We start from the raw sequence: 23,316 nt of genomic DNA on the forward strand, positions 1-23,316 counted from the left end.
TATTCCCGGAATGAAGGCGCCCTCCGTTAGCATTAGTGGTGTCACCCGCCGCGGTGGCTCAGTGGCTAAGGCGTCGTGCTGCTGGGCACGTGGTAGCGGTTTCTATTCGCGGCCGCGGCGGCCGCTTTTCTGATGGAGGCGAAAAGCAAGAACGCCCGCGTGTTCGAGATGTCGACGCACATGGAAGATCCCCAGGTGGTCAAAATTAATCCGGAGCCCTCCACTGCGGCGCGCCTCATCGCCTGCGTGGCGTCGGCGCGTTAAACCCCACACAATCAATCAATCAAATCAAGCATTGCTGGTGTCACTCTGAATGTACCAGATTACCGAAACGCTGTTCAGTTTTTAGTGCGGCGAGAAAGTGTGCATGCATTTGGGAGATCGCTCGTTTTGTGGTATTTCTCGTCAAGTTGCTTTAGCTTGTTGCAGTCTCACCGAACTCTTCCTGCGCAAATTCTGTGCAGCAAGCGCAGTGCATAAGTAGCCCGACAGACAAGCGGGGACATGTCTGGACGGCAAAATAATTTTCCTGATCACCGCAATGGAAAAGCTCCCCCCCCCCCCCCAAAAAAAAAAAAAAAGTGCCGGAGTGATTTACCTCCCCAACATATGGAGGGGACGTTTGGTCTCGCTGTCGCTCCCAAACAGCGCTGTGAGGGGAATGAATGAGGAGAAGGGGAAGGGAGGAGGGGGAGGGGTTCTCATAGCGAGAACAGCTGGTCGCGGCGCCCCACCTCCTGCTTTTGCTTTGTACTGTGTTTGGCTTTCTCCGTTCTCGTGGTGGTTGGGGTTCGGCGCACAACCCCTGCCCGGTGAAACGCGCACATATGCCTGCCCGGCTGGTGTGTTAGAAGATGACGCGCGCCCGCACGCAGGCAGCTTTGTTGTGTCTTTCTGGTTTCGTCGTGCGTGCTCGTTGCTACGCATTTCTTTTGCCGCTTTTGTTTGTTGCAATTCCTTCAAGCCGTCCGGGGTGTTTCTAAAATGCTGTTTCGTAGCTCCCTGGCCCACTCCGCTGTACGGCGCCGTAAACTTTGGCCTCTGAGGTGCATTATTTTGTCGAGAATGATACGCGACAAAAGAAAGGAAAAATAACGGGAAAATGCAAAAATGTGTGTGGGGGGGGGGGGGGGGGCGACGAAGAGGTGATTTGCTGGAGACGGATGCGTATTTCGTCAATCGATATTTCCCTCTTTTTCACCGTCTGCTCGTACCCCCCCTCCCCCTTTTTTTAACCCCCAGATGCCAAAAGAAGGTCCGAAAAACAAAACAAGGACGCTGCTTTTTTTGTATTTGTTTTGCTTTTCCTGGCAGGGCCAGGCGGATTATCGGGGACGACTGCGTTCGCAAGCCAGCCGATATCCCGAGCTTTTTCATCGTTTTCCGGAATTTGTAGCGGCACTCCGTTCTGTTATGTTCTCTGTTGCTGTTGCAGCGATTTCCAACCAATGCCGTAACACGTCATCCGTATAAATTACCCGGCTTGGAGAGAAACGCATTTCTGGACTGGGATGAAGTTGAGCGAGTTACCAAAGTCTAGCTTTTTCATACGTAGCAAATTCGTATTTTGTCTTCACGGCCCTCTTTAACAACCGTTCACGTTCCAATGAACGTCGACGGTGTGTATGCTCGTGTGCCTGAGCGCCCTTCCTTCTCTGGACGCAGGGTGAAGCTGGAGCCGCTCTCGTCGGACGATGACGACGACGACAGCCGGAGCAGCAGCAGCAGCAGCAGCGGCCGTAGCAGCGCGAGCTCGTCCAACGACGACGGGCCGGGCGATGCGGCGGGGGCGGGGCGGAGTCGCGCGTCGTCTTCGGTCGGACACCACGCAACCAACGGCAATGCGGCCGCCGGGGCGGCGACGCGGGTCGCGGGCTCCACAGCCAAGGGAAGCAAGACCCTCAACAAAGGTACTGATTAACGGAAAAGGAGAGAGGGAAAGAATGCTATGATGATTGTGACGTTTCTCTTCGTGTTCGCTGTCATATATATATATATTTAAAGATACCTTCGAACAAGGTAGAAACCACGATTGTTGCCAACGTTTCAGCAAAAAGGCTTGCCTTCGTCAGGGGCCAGTCAAGAGGCTTGCCCCTGACGAAGGCAAGTTTCTTTGCTGAAACATTAGCAACAATCGTGATTTCTACCTTGTTCGAAGTTTTCTTTTCTTGTGTTCTCTACCATCTTCCAAGTTTTATTGCTGCTTTATATATATAGGGAAAAATTGTTGTAAATAAACCTTGGGAACAAGAAACTGGTTTTGTTGTAAGCAAGAATTCGTTGAAAGCGGGCATGATATGTTCATTATGCAATGAGGGGAAGAGTCTTAGTGGGGTTTCGAATACAGCAATTTCGTTTTAGTGAAAATTTCTTGTATAATATATATATATATATATATATATATATATATATATATATATATATATATATATATATATATATATATATATATATATATATATATAGGGAGCAGTTGAACTATTGAAGATGGTAGAGAACAGAACACAAGAAAAGAAAACTTTGAACAAGGTAAAAGCACGATTGTTGCCAACGTTTCAGCAAAGAGACTTGCTTTCGTCAGGGCAATCTCTCGCCTGGCTGGCACGCTTTATATAGGGGTAGGTCCCAAGGTTCCAGACTATAAATACATAAAGTCACAAAGAGCGCGTAGAAATAGTTTAAGTAAATAGTCGTAGACTCGGCAACAACAATAACAAAATGCTTACTCACGTATCGGCAACGGGACTTGCCTTCATCACATAACGAATCCGCGGGACAGGAAACCTACCTCGCTATAGGCGATAATTTGTTAAAAGCGGGAATGCTTTCCTGGCATAGCAGTGCATTGGTAACCGTAAAAAAAACTTCGAATAACGCGAAACATCTAATAAAGCAGCTTCGTTATAACTAGGGTTTACAGCATACATATACAGTAAATGCATTCGTGCTTTACCGTTAGGCCTCCTCCCCCGCGCGCCTCGTAGAGTAGGGCGCAGAGTAAGAGAGCGAGCGCGCATGCGCACCGTGTGCAGGCCGCTGGGACAAGGAGGAGGACGACCGGCTGAAGCGCAGCGTGCAGGCGCTGGGCACCCACGACTGGGCGGCCGTGGCCCGGTGCTTCCCCGACCGCAGCGACGTGCAGTGCCAGCAGCGCTGGCACAAGGTCGTCAACCCGGACCTCGTCAAGGGCTCCTGGTCCAAGGAGGTACTGGGCTGCTCCTTCTGTCTTCCCAGTGAAGAGTTGGTGGGCTTGATAGGGCGCGCAAGGGTCGCTTCGAGTAGTGAAGTTGTCTCTGAACGAGCTGCTCTGTGGTCTGATAACTTAAGCTCCACAAATGGGTGTGATATAACGGAAGCCGCGGTGTTTTTTTTTTTTTTTTTTTTTTTGCATTAGTTATCAACCTAACCGTTCTCCATGTGGCCGAATGGTTCTCCACTGGGCTGGCGTCCTGGAGATATTGTGAGGTGGTGGGGCCAAACGGACATGCGCCGTTGATGAATTGGGTCAATAAATACTATTGGGAAGCTTCTTGTTTCAATCATTAAAAAAGTGGCCGCGTATGTGCATCTGTACCTGCAAGTGACGTCGAAAAGCGGTGTTACTAGCGGGCTTGCCGGGTAACACTGCTCTTCCCCTGACATTCTTCCTCTTTCAACTCGCTCTTCCTCCTAATCATATATGTCCTTCATAGCCTTCTACCACCCCAGCTCCCACTCTCCGCTCCTTTCCCGTCCCGGGCCACGTAATCTGCTGGGGGTCACGTGCCCTATGCCTGCGGGTTTATGTTCACTGATTGGTAACCACTGGTTGGTGGTAACCTGTTGGTCAGCGACCCACTAGCGAACCGCAGGGAACGTACAGGAAACCGTCGTTGTAACAAAGCGCCCTCAAAACGGAAAACCGGCTTCGTTATAGGCCATATTTCGTTAAATGCAGGGGTGATTTGCTCTCGGTGCGCTGCTTCGCTGCTTTAGGCACTGTGAAGCACTTCGAGCGAAGCAGTTTTGTTATAACGATCGTTTGCGATATCTGGCTGATACCGAAAATTTTCCGTACTTACCTAACCGAAAAAAGACTTGCGTCCTCAGAAAAAAACAGAATACGGTGTAAAACGTGGCTTGTGTCGTTTTATTTCGAGAGTATGGTGTCGCCAAGCTTATAAGTACGGTTGTTCGTTTTCGGGTTTAATTTTTTAAAGGGGGGGGGGGGATCGGGTGCTATCTTTCAAACTGATAGTCAGGGAGAAATCGGTGTTTTTTTTTTTTTTTTGTAAAACCATTCCGAAATTCGTGTTTTTTTTTTTTTCGAGTTAAATGTACATTGTAGAAGGTATCACGAGCTGCTTAACTCTAACGCGTTAGAAGTGGTGTTTGTTTTGAGCTGGTAATCGGGGGTACATCAGGTTTTCTAGAAAATGCACTCCGCATTTGGCATTCGTTCGGAAATGAATCAGTAATGATCACAGTGAAGAAAGAGCATTGATAACGTCTAAGAGATGAAAATGTCATTCACGAAAAGCTGGTCATCGCGATATTTCACTCGTCCTTGTTTAATACATTATCACCTGCTTGCGCAACATGTTGGTCTTCATTCGAGACCAGTGTGATCGTTTAACGTATCACAGCTGGGAGGAAGTTCTCTCGGCAACACAGCTTCAATTAGCGAGGCACAACAGTGTCAGCGCAGCATTTGCGAGCCTGAGGTAGCGAGCGGTAGTCATGGCATTACTCAATGAGTTCGGAAGCTGTGTTCGTGGCCCTTGGGTTGAGAACGGCGGAACGTCAGTACACGATTCGGTGCAGATCGCTACTTTGACAAGGTCCATTCCCGATATTCCTGAAACATGCTCGGGGTGTAAGAATCGCGTAAAATCGGGTTTTACCCGAAAACGAACAACGCTACTTATAAGCTAACGCGTATGGTTTCGCCGTCCACTTGTCCATCATTGCGTCAGAGCGCGAGTGGAAAAGGCGCGGAGGACGGGCCGTCGTCTTTTAGTAGCGCTCTCTTCTCGTTCGGCCGAGTACGTCGCCGGCACGGAGGAAGAAAAAGTTAGGAGACGGCGCAGCGGGAGAAACGTGAAGCCTATACATAAAAAGTAAAATCGAAGTCGGCCCAGGCGTCACTGCACCACGTGACCACACCGCACTGCCGCTGTATGGGCCGCCGCGCACTCTTCAATTTCGTCTGCTCGAAACTGCTCTGCGGCCCGTTGTCGCGAAGCCTGCTATATGTTGGTTTTTTTTTTCAACGGCTTTTGTCTTCCGCACGTACGCGGCACTCCTGCCCGCACGCGGGCATGAGATCGCCGAACAGACAAATGCAGGAAGGACGGGGAACAGCTACCGCCAACGAAACACGAGAGATGCGCCGGAGTCGGAGACCGCCGCCGCCGCCGGCCCACCCGACCATGGAGGTCACGTGCTGGGCCGACTTCGGCGGCTTGAGAAAGAGAAACGGCGGAGGGAGCGGCTTCAACAGAGCTGGCCTTGCGAAGGCTAGCTGCGTAACGTCATGCCGTCTCCTAACTTTTTCTTCCTCCATGGTCGCCGGGTTCGACGAACTCGCGCGAGCGGAGCGCCGTCTGCTTCGCCGTCTGCTAGCTCGTACGAAAGAATGGACGGACGTCGCGTTTTCGCGAGCAGCGGCGCTCTTTCTTTGGGACCTCCTCGTAATGCGGCCTAAGCCCGCCGCGATCATTTCTACCGGTGCTGTTTGTTTTTGTTTTTTTCTTTGGCGTACCGCGTCGTTGAGCGACAGGCGTTGTGAGCATGTCTGCTGGAACAGGCGGCACGATTGCGTTGACATGTCGGTGGAGCTCGTTGCCGCCGTCAGATGCGTTCGTTTGCTGGTGCGTGTTCCAGCTCTCGCTAGTGCGAAGTGGAACAGAGGAAAAAGTGAGAGTTGCGTTGGAAAAATAATGGAGGATCCATTGGTGGACCTTTGGGAACGCATGAGCGTCTTATCACTCTCCTTCGCGAACTTGACGCTCGGCCCGAGCCGCGTTTCGGCTTTTCAAGCCCGCCCGCCTTTCGGAGTTTCTCGCACGCCATTACAACAAACAAAACAACAATAATAAAAAACAATAACTGCATAAAGCTTCTCCCCTATTAACAAAGTGTTTCTGCGACGTTACCTTTCGGTAAAAAAAACATCATTCTTTACAGAGCATTTTTTTTTTTAATCTTTGCTAGCAGTTGTGGCGCTTCCGATAACCTTATGACTTCGGTAACCAGGGATAAGAAGTCATTTGCTTGTTTGCCTACCGAGGCACCATAGTGCAACATTTGCAAAAATTTTCACGGAGGGAGAACATATTTTTTTCGGGTTCAACGTCATCATTCACACTTGCGCACGGTTGATTAAACTTTTCCGGGCGGAGAAAAACAAAACTTGCCCCTCCTCATTCCTTTGGACATTCCTTTTTTTCCTCACACTCTGAACTTTATAAATTGCTTTCTCTCTCTGTATCTGTCGTTTATAGGGGCATCTCATCTCTATTCGTGGCTTTTGTCGCTCGTGAAGAGCGGTGGTCAGCCTGTTAGCAGTTATGCTTGCTTATTTCGCCGCGTAGCCCTCGCTCTCCGTCTACTCCGTTTCCCCTTTCCACTTCCGGTCTGACCCCGGTTTGTCGCCGTCGCCTTCTCACGCCAGCGGCGGCCGCACCGTCGGTCGGGGATGGACTTCGCCGTGGGGCGCGGACTGCGATTTCCCTCGTGGGAAGCGCACCTTGGCCGGGGTGAATGAAGAACGGCCGGGATTCGGCCATTCATGCATTCATTGGCGTGTGCCCCGCCGTACGCGTTCGTTGACTTTCCACAACATAGGGCTCGGTATCACCGCGGTCACTACGCAGTGCTCTTTTGCTGTTGGTTTGCGAGGGGGCGCGACTGTCGGCGACGTTTTTTAAAAGTCGCGAGCAGCTTTGAAGTCGCGACTGGCGCGAATTTTAAAAGCTGCTCGTTATTCCGTTCTTTTTCTTCAATTTTTCGTGAACACTTTAGTGACCTCGCTGGAATAACTTCAGGAGAACACGTTGGGTAGGGTATTCTTTGTTGTAATTATTGACGCACTGGCTTTTCTAATTCGCTTTTGTCCATAAAGGTTCATTCAATCAGCCAATTTCGCCACTCAATTTTCAAAAGCACTTCCTCGTGAGCTGGAATAGGGGAATTTGGCAGTATTTTAGTGCAACCGCTTAAAGGATCCAGGATAGACAAAATAAATAAAACAAAATTAGTAGGTGTTTTAACAACTAATATTTTGAACAGCTTGGCTGCCCAACCACGTGAGCGGGACAGAGTGCGAGCTTTTTTTTTTTTTTTTCGGTCTCCCCTCTTTCTTAATCGGGGTCAGTAGACAGAAAAAATTAAAGCCGTTCCACTCAATGCGAAAACTGTCGCAAGTGCAGAGCAGTGATTCGCCATAATTGGCTGCAGCGCCGTTATCCGCTCACTGCTGCCACCCAATGCATTTCAAAGTTCCCGCCTTCGCAGTGCTCGCGCGCGCCATGCCTGAAACTGCGCCAGCGAGAGTTCTGTTCTTGTTGGGCTTGCTTTAATTTCATATGCTGGAGCTGTTTTGCATCATTTCGAACGGGTACTTTTTTCTTGCGCAGCTCGAGCCCTTCTGCGTCATTTCGAACGCGCCATTATTTTCTTGCACAGCTGGAGCCTTTCTGTGGCATTTCGAACACGCCACTTCTTTCTTGCGCGGGTCGCGGGTTCGATTCCCGGCCGCGGCGGCCGATTTTCTGATGGAGGCGAAAAGCAACAACGCCCGTGTGTACGAGATTTCGGCGCACGTTAAATATCCCCAGGTGGTCAAAAGTATTCCGGAGCCCTCCACTACGGCGCGCCTCATCGTCTGAGTTGCGTCGGCGCGTTAAACCCCACAATCAATCAATCAATCAATCAATCAATCAATCTTTCTTGCGCGGCCGCTTTTTTCGCTTATTATCGTGAAAACCAACCGAACGAGCGTTCCTAACTATGTGAACGCTCGGACTGCCGGTTATATACACGGATTTGGCCTGAAATATACCTGCAGTTTCGTTTGCGCTAAATAACGTGGAGGTGTATGACAAGCGCCAGCGGTTAACGAGGTTCGGACGGTTATAACTATTTAAACCGCATGGTTTTCGAAGCCTCAGCGTGACCCCTTGACGACGGTACGTCAGGCTGTACTTGGGTCCGTTATCTCGCTGCGTCACCCGATTCTGGCAGTCGCTTCGTCGCGACCCTCCGGGTCGTGCCCACCGCGCCCTAACCCTTTATGTAAATAAAAGTTATTCCTCTCTCTATCTCGCGACCGTTAGCGAGCTAAGACGACAAGGGGAGCCCATAAAGTGGCTTAAAACTTTTGACCTGGTAGAGAGAGAGAGAGAGAGAGAGAGAGAGAGAGAGAGAGAGAGAGAGAGAGAGAGAGAGAGAAACGTTTATTCGAGCTTTCTAAAGTGGGAGTGGTTCCCTAGTCCTTCGCTCTGGATGCCAGGAGCTGCTGGACGTTCCAGACCTGGTAGTTGACGTCGTACAACCCGGCTAGCACTCCAGCTTTAACGTCCAACTCCGTTCGACTTCTCCATTGTCCGTGCAAGACGTCCCATTAGGAGGTCGCTTTTGGGCGGGCACTCTCGTATCCGCGCGCGCGTGGAATGCCTCCTCTCTCATCATTGTCGTTTCTGCGCTCCTCCTCCGGCGACGGCGTAGCCACATCGTGCAAAGGCCGGATGCCGCTAATGACTACGACCGGGTCGGCGACTTGAGAGAATAGAACAAGGGACGGACTACTACCTGCTCCCTCCCCCTCGCCCAGTTTGTTTCCCGAGCCGCTCAACAGGCGGTACTTCTACGCCGTGATCAGGTCATGCCGCTGTTCTAGGGTGAGAGCCTTCAGTGCCTGACACTGCGAAAAATCGTCGTGTTTGTCCGGTATAGAAAGTGACCTCCGCTGTAAGAAGTAAATAAACAAAAAAAAAAAGCGTCGGATCCGATGGCATTTTTCCGATCCGCTACTGCCGTGCTGTCCCCGGCGTTCGTTGGGCATGGTAGAACAAAAGTTGTCGTTCCTTTGTGCCGCGTCATGCTCAAGTATCGTTATTATACAAGTATTGCCAAGCTTTCGCCATCAAACACGGAAACACCCTCGCCGTCTGCTTGTGGAGATCTACGCGAGGGAGGTTTTAGCAGAACTCGTTGGGGGATGTCACTTTTATTTGAGATCGGTGTCGGAGCCTATTGCGCGTACCTTTTCGTATGTTCGCATCAAGAGGCATTCGGAAACTCATGTGCGATCACCCCCTTCTTTATTTTCGCGCCGTCTGTAAATCTGATGATTTGTGCTTTCTTTTTTCTGCAATGCATGCTTCGGGCGTTCTGTCTTGCGGCGGACTGAGGAGTTACGTATCCGCTGGTATTTGTTAAGCAAACTGAGAGATACGTAATTGATTGCGCGCCCGCGTCCCTAGGAATAAAAATTAAATCGGTGTGGTCGCGCTTCTAGCAGCGCCAGCATGTTAAGGATGTCTGCAGTGGACGGTCGCGTGCGCACGCCCTGATTTATTTATTTTTATTTATTTATTTATGGGTACTGCAATCCCCTGGAGGGATTTTCGCAGGTGGGTACAAAAGACGGAAATATTAGCATATAACACCAGGCAAACAAATGGAACAGTCACTCACATTTCACATAGTAGGCAGCCATATAACACAAGTAAAAAAAAAAAAAAAAGAAACGTCACTTGCGTTTGACAAACGTAATAAAACGTAACAAAAATAGTACAGATGAAACATCAGTCTCATTTTATGAAAAGAAAACCAAGCTAGCACAGAAGTAAAATTATTTTCTCTGCTTTTCTAGACCAGCAGCAAAGGATGCTAAAGATTGTTTTGTAACTTGATGATTATTTAAACTATTCCAATCCTGCACAGTTCTAGGGAAAAAAGAATATTTGAAGCAATTATTGCGGGTACGGAACGGAGTTATTGTACGAGCGTGGCGTTGTCTAGTGGCGTAACCTGAAGAAAATGAAATAATTTTTCCTATATCTATATTGTAATGCCCATTAACTAATTGGTATAAATATTTTAATCGGGATATGCGGTTTCTTTCCGATATTGAGGGTAAGTTAGCTCTGACTAACAGTTCAGTTACCGAGGTGCGTCCATAACTGTTATATATGAAGCGAACTGCTCTTCTTTGTATTTTTTCTACTTTATGAATGTTAATTTGAGTAAATGGATCCCAGATCACCGCTGCATAATCAAGTATAGGTAGGACTATTGATTTGTAAGCAAGAATACGGACGGATGGAGGTGAAAGTTTCAAAGTCCTTCGTAAAAAGAAGAGTTTCTGATTAGCCTTGGAAGTTACTATGTCAATGTGTTTTGTCCAATTAAGATCGTTTGTTATCCATAACCCAAGATATTTGTAGGATTCAACCTTGGAAAGAATGGTATTGTTTGCAAAGTATTGAAAATTTAATTGGTTTTTCTTATGAGAAATGGACATGTACACCGTTTTTTCAAAATTGATTGACATTTGCCAAGCCTCGCACCAGGAAACAACCTTGTTTAGCGACTCGTTTAATAAAACTTGGTCCTTTGGGGATTCTATTTCAGAGTAAATAATGCAATCGTCCGCATAGAGCCTAATATTTACAGGGATATCATTTACTATGTCGTTAATATACAAAATAAATAGAAGGGGACCCAGAACCGACCCTTGGGGGACGCCAGAGTCAACAGCAACCCTGTGAGAGGAATGATTTTTAAAAACTACAAATTGTTCCCTGTTTTTCAAGTAGGCCGATATCCATTTAATAAGTTGATCATTCCCGAGAATTTTTTCTAAATTGTATACTAATTTATTGTGCGAAACCTTGTCAAAAGCTTTTGAAAAATCCATAAAAATTGCGTCGGTTTGTTTGCCATTATTAATTGAAGTAGCGAAGTCGTGTATTGTTAATACCAATTGTGTCGTTGTTGAAAATCCCTTCCTGAATCCATGCTGATGCTGGTTTAAGATATTATGTTCATCCAGAAAATGTGAAATACTATTGTGGATAATATGTTCTAGAAGCTTACAAACGGTTGATGTTAGCGAGACAGGACGATAATTTTTGACACTCTGCTTGTTTCCTGATTTATGGATAGGCTTGACTCTGGCTGTTTTCCAGTCGTCCGGAACCTGGCCCTCGCGCAGCGATTTTGTAAAAAGAACATGGAGGTACTTCGAGATCCATTCAGCGTATCTCTTTAAGAACGCGTTAGGGATATTGTCTGGTCCACAAGATTTTCTGATATCAAGTTTCACAAGCATGTTCAGTATGCCCTGTTCACTAACAACAATATCAGGCATTCGCGGCGAAATAGTTTCAAAGATCGGTAATACAAAATTGTCACAAGAAAAAACGGATTTGAAATGATCGTTGAAAGCATTTGCAATTCGAGCATTGTCGTGCGTGAGAAAACCGCCGACATTAAAGACGTCACAATCTTTCGACGTGGGTGAAATGCTCCTCCAAAATTTCTCGGGACATGAGGTCAAGTAATTTGGCAAGGACTCCCCAAAATAACGCTGCTTATCTGTCTGAATTTGTTTTTTCAATTTTACTGAAAGGTCGGTGATTTGTTCTGAATACGTTACATTCAGACTTCGTTTTTTCTTTAGACGCTTTATTTGCCTTCTTAACCTCAGTGTCACCCGAGAAATCCATGGATTTTTTCGCTTCGATTTTTTAGTTACAACAGGCACAAATGATTCTATGCATTCTTTGACAATGTCCTTAAACTAGTTCCATAAATTATGTATATCAGTTTCATTATTCGCAAAGTCATCAAAGTTGAATGAAAGGAGATCTATAATAGCAGTATCATCTGCACGATTGAAATTAGGGAAAGATAAAAGGGGTAATGTCTTATCGAAAACTGTTTCACTTAGAGTAAATAGCACAGCATGATGATCGGAAATTCCAGGATATATTTCAGTAGTTGCTTTAGGTGTAATTGCCTGGTTAACGAAGAAAAGATCTAGGGTTGACTGAGCAGTACCTTGAATTCTTGTGTAGCCTTCAACTAACTGAAGGAGGTCGAAACTGTAGCAAATATCAAGCATAGCTGCACCCGAAGGTTCGCGCTGCTTCAAGGCAAAGTTTTTCCAATCTACGTTAGGTAAATTATAATCTCCTGTCATTATAATCCGGTCATCATGCTTAACATTCAATTTCAAATAATTTTGCAGTTCATTCAGCACTTCAACAGCAGCGTTTGGGGGCCTATAAACGCCTCCTATAATGTAACGGACATCATTGTGGTACGCCTTACAAAAAATACCTTCTACTCCTGGTATATCTGCCATTCTACATATTTTAAGGTTTTCTTTAAAAAGTACACAAACACCGCCGCCTTTACTACCACGGTCATTTCTGTATGCGCTGTAGCCAGACGGAACAAACTCACTATCGTAAACCGAGTCGCTTAACCACGTTTCCGTCAAGACAGCAATAGCTGGATCATGAGAAAGTATTAATGCTTCTAATTCAGTGGCCTTATTAAGAACGCTCCTACAATTTACATTTAGTATTTTTAATGGGCCGGAGTGCTTGTTTTTGTGTCAATTCGATTTTTTCTTCAGCCTAAAGCGTGTCCCCTTTCCTTCGTCCCATGCAAACAAGACGTCATCAACCTTAAGCTTATCATAAACTAGTCTTGTCTTACAGCCGCGCAGTCTTTCTTCCTCTGAACTTTTCCACAATTGCTTCCGCGTTTCTCGAACTCGTTTGGAAAAGTCTTCAGACAGTGACAATGTGCTTCCCTTTAATTTAAATGCACTCGACAAAACGTTAGTTTTGTCGAGTGCAGTAACTAGGCAGTAATGATGGCAGTAACTAGCGATTGAACTCCGTCATATATCGAGCTCGTACAGACCAAACGTTAACTTCGCTACAGACCGAAATTCGGCATAATGGAACGCGCCATTCAGTGATAAATATTTAAGCGAGTACTTGTTTCTTGTAGCAATATGGAACATGGACTGTTCGATACGTGGCGAAAGTCGGTACATTCGAGTCCGAAATAATTATAGCGACGTTTGAATGTGTACTTTTAATTATTTGTACTGCTAAAGCAACGACGCAGACGACGATGCTTGGTTCCGTGGAGACCCGGGAGCTGGCAACAAGGTTATGTACGCAACATCACAGCTTACGTATTTGTTACAGAGAATTAAAAAAAAAAAAAGTTGAAGGCGAACTTCTTTTTCTTTCCCTTCACGAATGGGCGGCGCGTTTGCTTTACGTCCTTCTTTTATTTGAGTTGCACCACGACCGGCTTGAGTAGGCATCACTTTTACAGTCAACGCCATTCACTGTCGTCTTAAAAACCCGTACTACTACCTCTACGACACGCCAAAGAAAGAAATAAAGGAACAAAACAGCGCGATCGGCCATTCTCCCGCGCGAGGTCTGAGGAAGGTCATCGTAGCCTCCTCTCCACTTTTCTCTCTCCCTCGTATCGCGCTGGAGCGAAGAAAAGCCAACCCACCCCTGTTATTGCGGGGCGGCTGCTGGCTGATGTTTTCTGAATGGGCTCTCGGTGGGGGCTGGGAATACGGACCCTGCGGGGTTCTTTTTTCACCTTCGTCTTTTTACGTTCCTATTTTTGTTTTCCACCTCCCGGTGTTTTTTTTTGTTTTTTTTTTGTTTGTTTGTTACTGTTTTTATCGCCTAATGTTTCGTGAGGAGCGACGGCAGGCCGGCCATGACGGGTCACCCGTCGTGAAAAGCAACACAAAAGTACTTAATTGCTGCGTGATGGGTTCGCTTCCATGTGAAAAGCCGCCGTCGGGCATAGGGGCGAGGTCGCCTTAATTTCAGGCTGCTTTTAGGGCATTGAGGTACGAGGCTTTGCGGGAATTCATTGCCTTGAGCCGCGCTGAAGAAGTACGGGCGGGGTAAAGCTGACCCAGGGGCAAACAATTCCCCGGTAAAGCTTCATACTTTACTACCCTCTGGATAGCGTCACCGGTATCACTGGTCCGTTTCTGGTATTACTGCTGGTTTGTTAAAGCACAAGTGCGGTGACCACTGTGCAGTCAAAGTGATTTGACTGACTGGTGTGTGTTTTACGCATTTCACCACTCTCTGTCGCTACTACTACTGCGATGTCAGTCTGCTAAAAACAACAACAAAAAAAAAAAAACTTCCGTGGTGACAGGTGAGGGATTCGTGCCGGTCAGCGATTGTGAGCTAAAGTTGGGGTTATCGGTGGCTCTGGAAATCGCGACGTTTATGACGCCGACCCGACCTCGTGTCTTCGGACGAGGAGTGCCTGCTAATCGCACTTATCGCTGGGCTTTGCGCGGGGATTTGGGCGTCTTCTATCGTTTTGCGCTGTTCTTTTTTTTTTTTTTTTTCTGGTGTCTGAGAGTTCCACGTAAACTTGTTACTGAATCCTCCGCTCAGCGCTCGGCTTTGCACTGGCTACTTTCGCTGGCTAAATGATTACCTCAGTGGATTAGTTACCCGCCCAAAACAATGATATACACTCAAAGGAAACAGATTGTTATTAATGAATATAGAATTTTCGATAACAATTCGCGCTAAACGAGAATTAAAGTGCTTCAATGTCACCGGGCGCGCTTTCTAAGTTCACGAATTCTTAGCTCAAGTGTGATGCAGCCAAAAAAATATTTTTTCTCGGTTCGGTTCAGTTAACTTTGGAGGCGTCTGTAGCTGCATGCTCAACTCCATTCAATGCGATAGCACTTGCAGTAGCCTCCGTCCGCGCGTTTATTGTTTGGGTCGCGAATCGCGCGATGTGTGTCCGGTCTTCCTCCGAAACGGCGGCGGTACGGTGGGGCTCTTCGATTATCAGTCCCGGACTCTCCCGAGGAGCAACCCCGCATTCGTTTTCGCCGTAGAGAATCCACGGGCCGTACGTGGCGAATACGAGGCTGTCAATTCAATCGAAGGGCCCTAGTTAGGGACGTTTCCGACCGGAACGCGTTCTGTTCGGTGTTCCGCTCGAAATCTCCCCAGATCGCGTCATCATGCCGAGCGGGCGACGTGCGCTACCGCCCTCTCCTCCGCGGGCGACGATTGGGTTCGGCACTCGCCGTTTCCGTCGCGTTTTCCCACGCTCGTTTTACGATAGCGCGTTCAGCGGTGCGATACCGTGACCGTCGCACGCTGTGCTCCGTGCTCTAATTTACTGGCGGCGTTTTGACGCCGTCGCCGCTGGCCGCCAACGAGGCGGGGAGCCGATCACGCCCGGTTTGGCCGCGTGCGAACCAAACGGTATTGGAAGGCCGAGTAGTACGGTGACGTCGCCCTAATTGGCGGCAAAATTTAAAAGGCTTCGGCATGATTGGGGTCGGCGTTGTCGGCGCACTATACGGCGCGCTTCGCCAAGTATGTCCTCTAGTGCAACGCCGTGAAGCTCGCGTCGCAGCGGAACGTTCGTATCATAAAACCCACTTAAAATTATTGCTTAAAATTTAGTTTTTTTGGTGCTTTTACGCCAAAGATTAACTACGTAAACCATTTAAAATTTTAATGAATGGGTGAGCATGCTATGAAAATGGTTCACCAGTTAAGTAAAATCAGTGAAGGGATGGCATTGCAATGAAAATTGAAGTAAGACTTAATACAGCAAACTCTGGTTTTTTGAAGTCACTTTATTCGAAGTCTCGCTTCATAAATAAATTGGATATTTTTTTATGGTTAACTGCTTTGAGTGCGCTACCATTTGCAACGAAGCCAGCTTGCAGTCCAGGTGAATTCGTTTTAGCTAGGGCTTGCTGTATTTCATTTACTTGCTCCTGTTCTGACACTACGTGGAAAAGTAAGGGTCGAACCATTGTTGTGTAGCATTAAAATGTTAAAGCCATTCTCTTACGTGGCGTTGACTTGCAGTGGTATACATAGGTGGCTATCATAACTAGCCACGGATTCTCCAAGTGCTGTTTCAAACCATTTCCCCATGGAGGAAAGAAAAGGTTAGGAGAGGCCCTGACGTCACATTTGTGAAGCCGAGTCTCGCCATGACTTGAGCCCACGGAGCCCAGCACTCTATCCCATCATCCTTTGCTGTCTCCGGTTTGATTTGACTAACATGGCGTCGCCCTGCCATCCCGCTTCGAAGCGAAAACAGCTTCGTCGCTAATTCCTCGGTGCGATGTCATCTTCTAAGCTGTTGATTTCGCCTTCAATTTGCCCATTCTAACCCTCACCCAAAGTTTCAATCGAAAAACGGCCTTCGTTTTTGAGATAGAAGGACGATTTTTCAGCTCTTAAGCCTGGCAAAGTAGGGTTTGTCGTCGTCATGGCAACAGGCTGGCGGGATGGCGAACGCAGGCGCCTCCGACGGCAGAGTTTTCAAACTGGCCTAATTTAAAAACGTTTTTCGTAGCGACTGCGCTGGTTTGCAAGCGTAGCGAGGCAGCCACATACCAAGCGCCTTAAACATTTGTCCGTTCTATTCGCCCAAATTTGGCCGCCGCACTTGTAAACAAGTAAGCAACATTGTTATGGGCTCAAGAAAATTCACGTGACTTCCTCCACACTTTTCGCAATGCATTGGGGTGCTAGGGGCCTCTCCTGAGTATTCTTTCCTCCATGCCATTTCCCCATACTAGTCAGCGCTGTTTATGTCTTCAAGATTGCGCACCTGAAAAAAAGTTCTTCCAAGTTGCCTGTGATTTAGCTATTCATTCAGTTAGTATGCGTTTTCCTAAAGTAAAATAGCGAGCGAAAGGGCCTTGATGCATCGTTTCTGAGCTTCGACATTTCTTCTCTGTCAGAACAGATTTGTGGAATGCGTGCTGATGCTAAAGGAATGAAATTATGCCTTAAAGGTGCTTCAGTGAAACATGCCTGGATAACAGTTGACTGACCTGTCCAGTACGAGGATTTAAAAAGAAATTGTGTCGTTAATGCGGTCATTACCGGTGCTGTGCATCACACTGGCAGCTTGTTGTTGCGCCACTTTGCTTGTTAGACATTCCTTGTGGGCACGTAGCTCATTCGCTGCTTTCATTGTTGTTTCTCAAGCTTTCTGCATTCGTTGCTTTTTTTTTCTTTTTTTTTTCTGTTCTCTTGCCTCACTGCGAAGTAGCAGACTGAAGATCTCAGGCCTGCCTCTTTTCTTTCAATAAAGCTTTCTTTTTCTCTCCCTCTCTCTCTCTCTCTCTCTCTCTCTCTATATATATATATATATATATATATATATATATATATATATATATATATATATATATATATATATATATATATATATATATATATATATCATTTTGTTCGAACACCTTGGTTTGTGCCTTTTCCCTCCACCATCTGCACCTTTTGTTCCTGAATGTGGCTCGGTGCAGTAATATCAAGTTACCTAAGCAGTTTTGTTATCGCAGCTGGTGTCGTTCAAGCACATATGCTTTTGCTTGCCTCAGACGATTTCTATACAGGAATGCCAATTGCAGAATGACAATGGTGATCGTCGAGCATGTCACTTCAGGATTAATGCAGCCTTTGGAGCGTGTGGGAGTAAATTGCGAAGGAGTAAAAAAACACCCTCATTGGAAGGGCGTCAATGCAGGAGTATTTCAGCACCTATCACTTGGTGCATTTTGTGCTTGGCTTGGTGGGGTCAGGGGAGTTAATGTGAGTGTACTGTCGACTCCCTCATAGAAAGGGTGTAGATGTGGGAGTATTCTGAGCACCTCTGTGTGGTGTGTTTCCTGCTTTTCTCGGTGCAGGAAGACGAGAAGGTGGTGGAGCTGGTGAAAAGGTACGGCCCCAAGAAATGGACCCTCATTGCGAAGCACCTCAGGGGCCGTATTGGCAAGCAGTGCAGAGAAAGGTGGGTACACATGGGTGTTATCTTCTTTTTGATTGGCTGTGTGTAACTTTTGTTGGTTAGGTGTGAAGAAAATCAGTGGCCTTTTTTTTTTTTTTTTTTGCCTTTGTATACATAATATTTATCTCCTGTTACCTGCCCACACTGCTTTAACAACCATTGTGTGTTTATTATCTGTGATACCAAACGATTTGGTCGCACTATTGTGGATGATATCATGACCTGCTGTTTATTACTTTGGCACACAAAACAAAAGCAAGCACGAATTCAAGCTAGTATACCTTTTTTTTTTTTCACATAGTTTCCGTCTTTAAATTTGCCTGATTCGTTGAGTGAAATTTGCGTCTGGAGTATCAGAGCAACTTGTCTATTGGTGTTTCTTAAAGGGACAGACAACCGATTTTTGTCGAGTATATATTCTCTATCCCAAATGAAAGGGCATCACTTAAAGCACCTTGACGAGAAACGGTTTTGCTGATAACGCCCTAGAACTTTTTAAATCGAATTTTTTGATCTACGAGTCGTATGTGTCCCTCCCACAACTAATGCTGGCAACCATGACATGGAGTAGCTCGGAAACATAATTTTGTCTGTATGCGAAATAAAAAACGATATTTAAAAACTTGTTCCCAGCTAAAAAAGTTTGAATCGCAGGCTTTCCTGTTCCGTTATGTGTTTTTTTAATGCAACGGTCTATTTTAGGGTGCCTGGATGTTCCTCCTCGCCCGCCCCTCCGTGGAGGTACAGTGCCTAGAATATTCCAGGCACTATAGTGGAGGGGCGGCGAGGAGGAACATCCAGGCACCCTAGTCTATTTTGCACGAATGCGCCATCTGTTGGGATAGACGATAGGTAGAATTTGGCTTCACGTTGTGGAGGCGGGAAGTTCGATTTTCTCCGGGCGCGACGTTTCTTTTTTTTTTTTTTCTTTAAGCTGCCGTTGGCGTATTTGGAAACTGAAATCAAATATTTTGGCAGAACAAACGCCCCTGACTCAGGCAGAATCGTCAACGCTCCTTCGCTGGGTCTATTTACTGAACGCTGCCGTTGATTCCGGGCATGGAGGCTCAGTTAGCCACACTGAGAGGCATGCTGAGAAGCACCCAGCGACGGCAGGCGGCGTGTCTTTAAAAATTTCAGAATAATGTTTACAAATACATCTGCAATTTAACCTTGTACAAATACTTGTGTTAAAAGGTTTCCAATACGTGAATAAACGTTTCAGCAGTTACAGTAGCTGCTGGGTTTGCAGGTCACGTGACAGGGACACATATTGTAGTGTCAAGTTTCGACACTACGAACCGCCACCCTTCCGATTTCAGGAAGTTTGCTGCCAAATTAAAATTATTTCCGCCAGTTTGTTTAGAAATTGCTTGTGGTTATCGGGCTATATAAAACGCTGGCTTTCATATGAGCTAGAGAACATATACGCGACAAAAATCGGTTGTCTGTCCCTTTAAGCAGCACAGTCTGGGTGCAGTGTAGTAAAAGGTATGAGATGGGAGTTGTCAATTTGGTTAGTGTCAGTAGAAGTGGATAGCGAATGCCTCTTTGTCTTTGTAGCGGTGTTTGAAAATTGAAATTTTGAATATTAATCAAACAGTGCTTGCAACCAGTGCAAGCGAATTCACTGTTGTCAACTTTGCTGCCAAGTCTTGTATTCGACTTAAATAGCAGGCACTTGTTAAAGCGGAAAAGTGATAACACAAAACTTTGGCAATTAAAAAAAAGAAAAGCACGAAGGGATGCCTTTGTCCGAAATTGTTGCAACCTGGACTTTTAAAGGGTTCACGAAGACGAAATACAGGGTTGGTTCATTAGAAAGACCTGCTTGATACCAATTTGATAAATTGATACCAATTTTATCATAAAGTTCGAAATAGTAATGCAGATATTAAGTAAAACAGATAAAGCAGTTTTGACTCCCCAGCCATGTTTCGGCGACGTCCCTATGACATCAGAAAATCTTGTTTGTGCAATTGGCGGCGACTGACCTAAGCCACTATCAAGGAACATGGATGGGCAATTGTAGACAGTCCACTAGTGTGATTTGATTCTATCACTTGAATGCTAATATGCAGTGAACACACTGATAACTACCGTAATTTCGCGAGTATAACCCACCCCTACATATAACCCGCAGCCCCACTTTCCGTCGATGAATATAAAAAAATATGTCCCCACATATTGCCTGCATATTTTACACATAAAAGAATGGACCAAAGCTACTACTACTCAAGCAACACTACACATTTGTTTTGCCTATCTGACTACTTAACTAGATGACTTGCCGCGTACATTTTTTCAGGCTGGTATATTGTTGAGCTGTGTGTGCAAAATAAGCACTGTCAGTGGGACAACCGTGGCTTAGTCGCTATTACTGCTGTAGGGGCATCACGGCCCAATGTGCATTGCGATGAAGCTGCACCAAAGGAAGTACATCGCATATAATCCGCACCTCTACTTCACCCCTGAAGTTTTCGCATTTTTGATGCGGGTTATACGCGTGAAAATACGGTACGCTCTTAATGCTGGCTCATGTTGCTGCATCACTCCTGTTCATACCTTGTCACTGTAGCACAAAATTTGAGAGTATTTTAATATTTTTTTTTCTGTTTAAAATGCATCCTTCATGGCTAGAATGGAGCTAAGTGTTCCCAAGTTATTTTTCATTCAAATTGAATTAGGTTGTACTGCATTCATTACCCCTTGAAGAGAATCATCTGTGGATTTGGAGTCTGCTTAAAAAGATGCCTAGATCTCCTCGCCAATGTGTTCTTGCAGGTGGCACAACCACTTGAACCCCGCAATCAAGAAGTGCGCCTGGACGGAAGAGGAGGAGCAGATCATCTTCAGCTATCACGAGATGTGGGGGAACCAGTGGGCCAAGATTGCCAAGCTGCTGCCCGGACGGTAAGCACAGGCGACTGTTTCTACATCGGTATCTGTTCATCTACGTTGCCCAGTTACTGCCGCCAGTCTCGGCTGTCCTGAGAGGGAACCAAAGCCAAGGAACGTAGTCTGTTTATATCAGTCGACCAATGTGCGTGGTTTTGGGGCATGCTCCAGATAGTGTGGCTACAGCTCTCTGGAAAACAAGAAACACAACAAAAAAATGGACACGTCATCTTTAGACGAAGTGTTGCTGTCTTCTAGACTGCCTGTTTCCCTTAGCACGATAACTTAATTTTGGTTACCAACATCATCTTGTTGACGACGTGGTGTGCTGAAGTCGAAATTTAGGCCTCAGTTTTGGCTCATTTGCGGGGAGAGTTTACTGTTGTTTGTTGGGTGCAACAGGGAAGCCTTTCGGTACGCCTTGTGGTCACGTGCTGTGTTGTTCTAACCCCTTCCGACAGTGATTGGTGTAGGCAGGGTGATTTGAAGAATGCTGTCCATGTTCTTGCAGGACGGACAACGCAATTAAAAACCACTGGAACTCGACACTGAAGAAGCGGGTCGAGTCAGAAGATGGAGGTTTTGTGGAGCCGCCCCGGAAGAAGTCCAGCGGCAAGGAGACGGTCTCTTCGACAGCCGCTTGTCCCTCGTCGTCTGCACACCGAACGGTAAGTGAGGAACAATTTTCGCGACAAGCAAAAACACTTTTTTTTTTAAAGCCAAGTTGTGATACGAATCAGCCCTTATTGAGACCGCGAAGACAACGTACAACTCTGGTTTGTTCAAAAGGCGTGTGCAGCTCTTGCATCATCACTTTGGGTTGAAACACGGCTCGCTGCCATTACCAAAGAATGAGTGTTTAAATGGGCAAGCTTCAAATAATTTGGTTCTTCCAAGGCGATGTGACTTGATTAGGGATCTGCGAAGTGCTTGGTGGAGCGGCTAAAAGCAGCTGGTCAGTAGATCTAAGACTGAGCGCCAGAGTGCAGGAATCGGCATCCACTTCAAACGTGATGGGACCTTGGTTCATTTGCTGCTTCGTTTTGAAGAACTCCGCCCGAGAGTCTTCAAAACTTCCAAATCCTCAATTGCGATGTGATACTGAAGTCTGATTCACTGAGAAAAAACATTGCAAGCTTTGTTTTTTGCTTCCTGTTTTGATCTGTGTAATTTGTCACACCCACCGACCTCTGTCTTGTCAAGGCTTTCCATGCGTGAAAGTCAAGTGCCTCCAAATGCGTCGCAGGAGCGACAAATCAAGGCCCTCAGAGTGCAGCTTTCCTTCCCTGCCATTTGCGTTCATTCTGTTCCCCTTGCTCCTCGTCCCGGATTGGATTAGTCTTGTATTGGGTTGGATTGGCCCAGTCAGACCGCGGGAAAAGTGGCGGGCAGCCAGGCTTTGTTCGTTGTACTGGGTTGGGAGTTTGATACAAGAAACAACACCCCTTTTTACTGTTACACAGGATTTTCAAGGGGGATGTCTGGACATAACCGGCCTCAACTATATAACTATAACTGGACATAACTATAGCTAACCTCAACAATAACTGGACATAACCGGCCTCAACTCTGGGGGTTTGTTGCAGACCCACACAGAGAGGGGGAGACTATAAAGGGTGAAATAAAAGTTTAATAACAATTTTAAAGAGCAAAACAAAGTGTAACAAAAAGCCCTGAGATGTGCATAGTTGGCATACTCAACACCTTATGTGTAATGTTAAGGGGCCCATGTTGCAACAAAGTGAGCTTCGGCGGCGGCTGCCGGCATTGTCCATGAGTGAAAAGTCGGCGTGAGCGAAAAATCCTGTAGCGCAACCTGGTTGCACCTGCTGACACCCCTGGTATCGTAAGGTACTGCTCCAAGAGATAGCGTGCAAGCAGGAGCACGAAGTTTTTGTGGCTTGGAAAGTTTTTGTGTGACTGGAACGGGCCCTATAACGCTATAACGTTCCACACCTAAAGGCACAGCTTGGGTGTTATCAAAATCTTTTTTCCGGTTGTTTTCTCGATTCTTGTCTTTCTGCAGGGGCGTCGCAAAACGACTCGCCGTCAAGGTGGGAACAGACGTCGAAGCCGCGTAAGCTTAATGCGCCGCTTGCTCGGGAGAAAGCATTTTTCAACTGCAATATACAGTGTTATGATAAACGAAGTACACCGTCAAGTGAGCCTCCATGCAAACTTTAAGCTGAAATGTAGCAGTAGGCTTGGATAAAATCAATTTTCGAAGTGTTCATTGAAGCGCTGAACACTCCACGAAGCTGCCTTTTGGCAGAAAGGTCGCTGCATCTTCACCTGACATGATGGTGACCTTTGCCTCGACCCTAGGTTCCTGAACGACGTGCGAAGCCACACAGTGCCGCGGTCAAGCAGGAGCCCAAGCAGCCGATGGCCTGCGTTAAACGTGAGTTTTGCGTCGCCTGCTCATTCTCTGCCTTCCCTGCCATTTTTGCAATTTTGAAACCAGCAATTTGCACAGACAATTTATTAAGGGTGTTTCAAGTTGAACAGTGCTGTGAGTATGAAGCTGCAGTTCCTGTAAAAAGAGTGACTTAGATGCGTTCCTTTGGG

At 46.5% G+C, this 23,316-nt stretch overlaps 1 protein-coding gene across 1 annotated transcript in view; it reads left to right on the forward strand.

The window, feature by feature from the left end:
- LOC144161559 (myb-related protein B-like) overlaps positions 1 to 23,316 on the forward strand; it is a 118,385-nt gene that overhangs the window by 42,694 nt on the left and 52,375 nt on the right. The window contains exons 2-8 of the mRNA XM_077692211.1: positions 1,666 to 1,910; positions 3,033 to 3,205; positions 17,750 to 17,853; positions 20,635 to 20,763; positions 21,260 to 21,416; positions 22,775 to 22,825; positions 23,074 to 23,149. Coding sequence (XP_077548337.1) covers positions 1,666 to 1,910; positions 3,033 to 3,205; positions 17,750 to 17,853; positions 20,635 to 20,763; positions 21,260 to 21,416; positions 22,775 to 22,825; positions 23,074 to 23,149 — 935 coding nt within the window. The remainder of the gene's footprint in view (positions 1 to 1,665; positions 1,911 to 3,032; positions 3,206 to 17,749; positions 17,854 to 20,634; positions 20,764 to 21,259; positions 21,417 to 22,774; positions 22,826 to 23,073; positions 23,150 to 23,316) is intronic.

This window comes from Haemaphysalis longicornis, unplaced genomic scaffold, assembly GCF_048455015.1.
Source record: "Haemaphysalis longicornis isolate Haplotype H1 unplaced genomic scaffold, Haemaphysalis longicornis Haplotype H1 scaffold_12, whole genome shotgun sequence".
NCBI classification, from domain to species: domain Eukaryota; kingdom Metazoa; phylum Arthropoda; class Arachnida; order Ixodida; family Ixodidae; genus Haemaphysalis; species Haemaphysalis longicornis.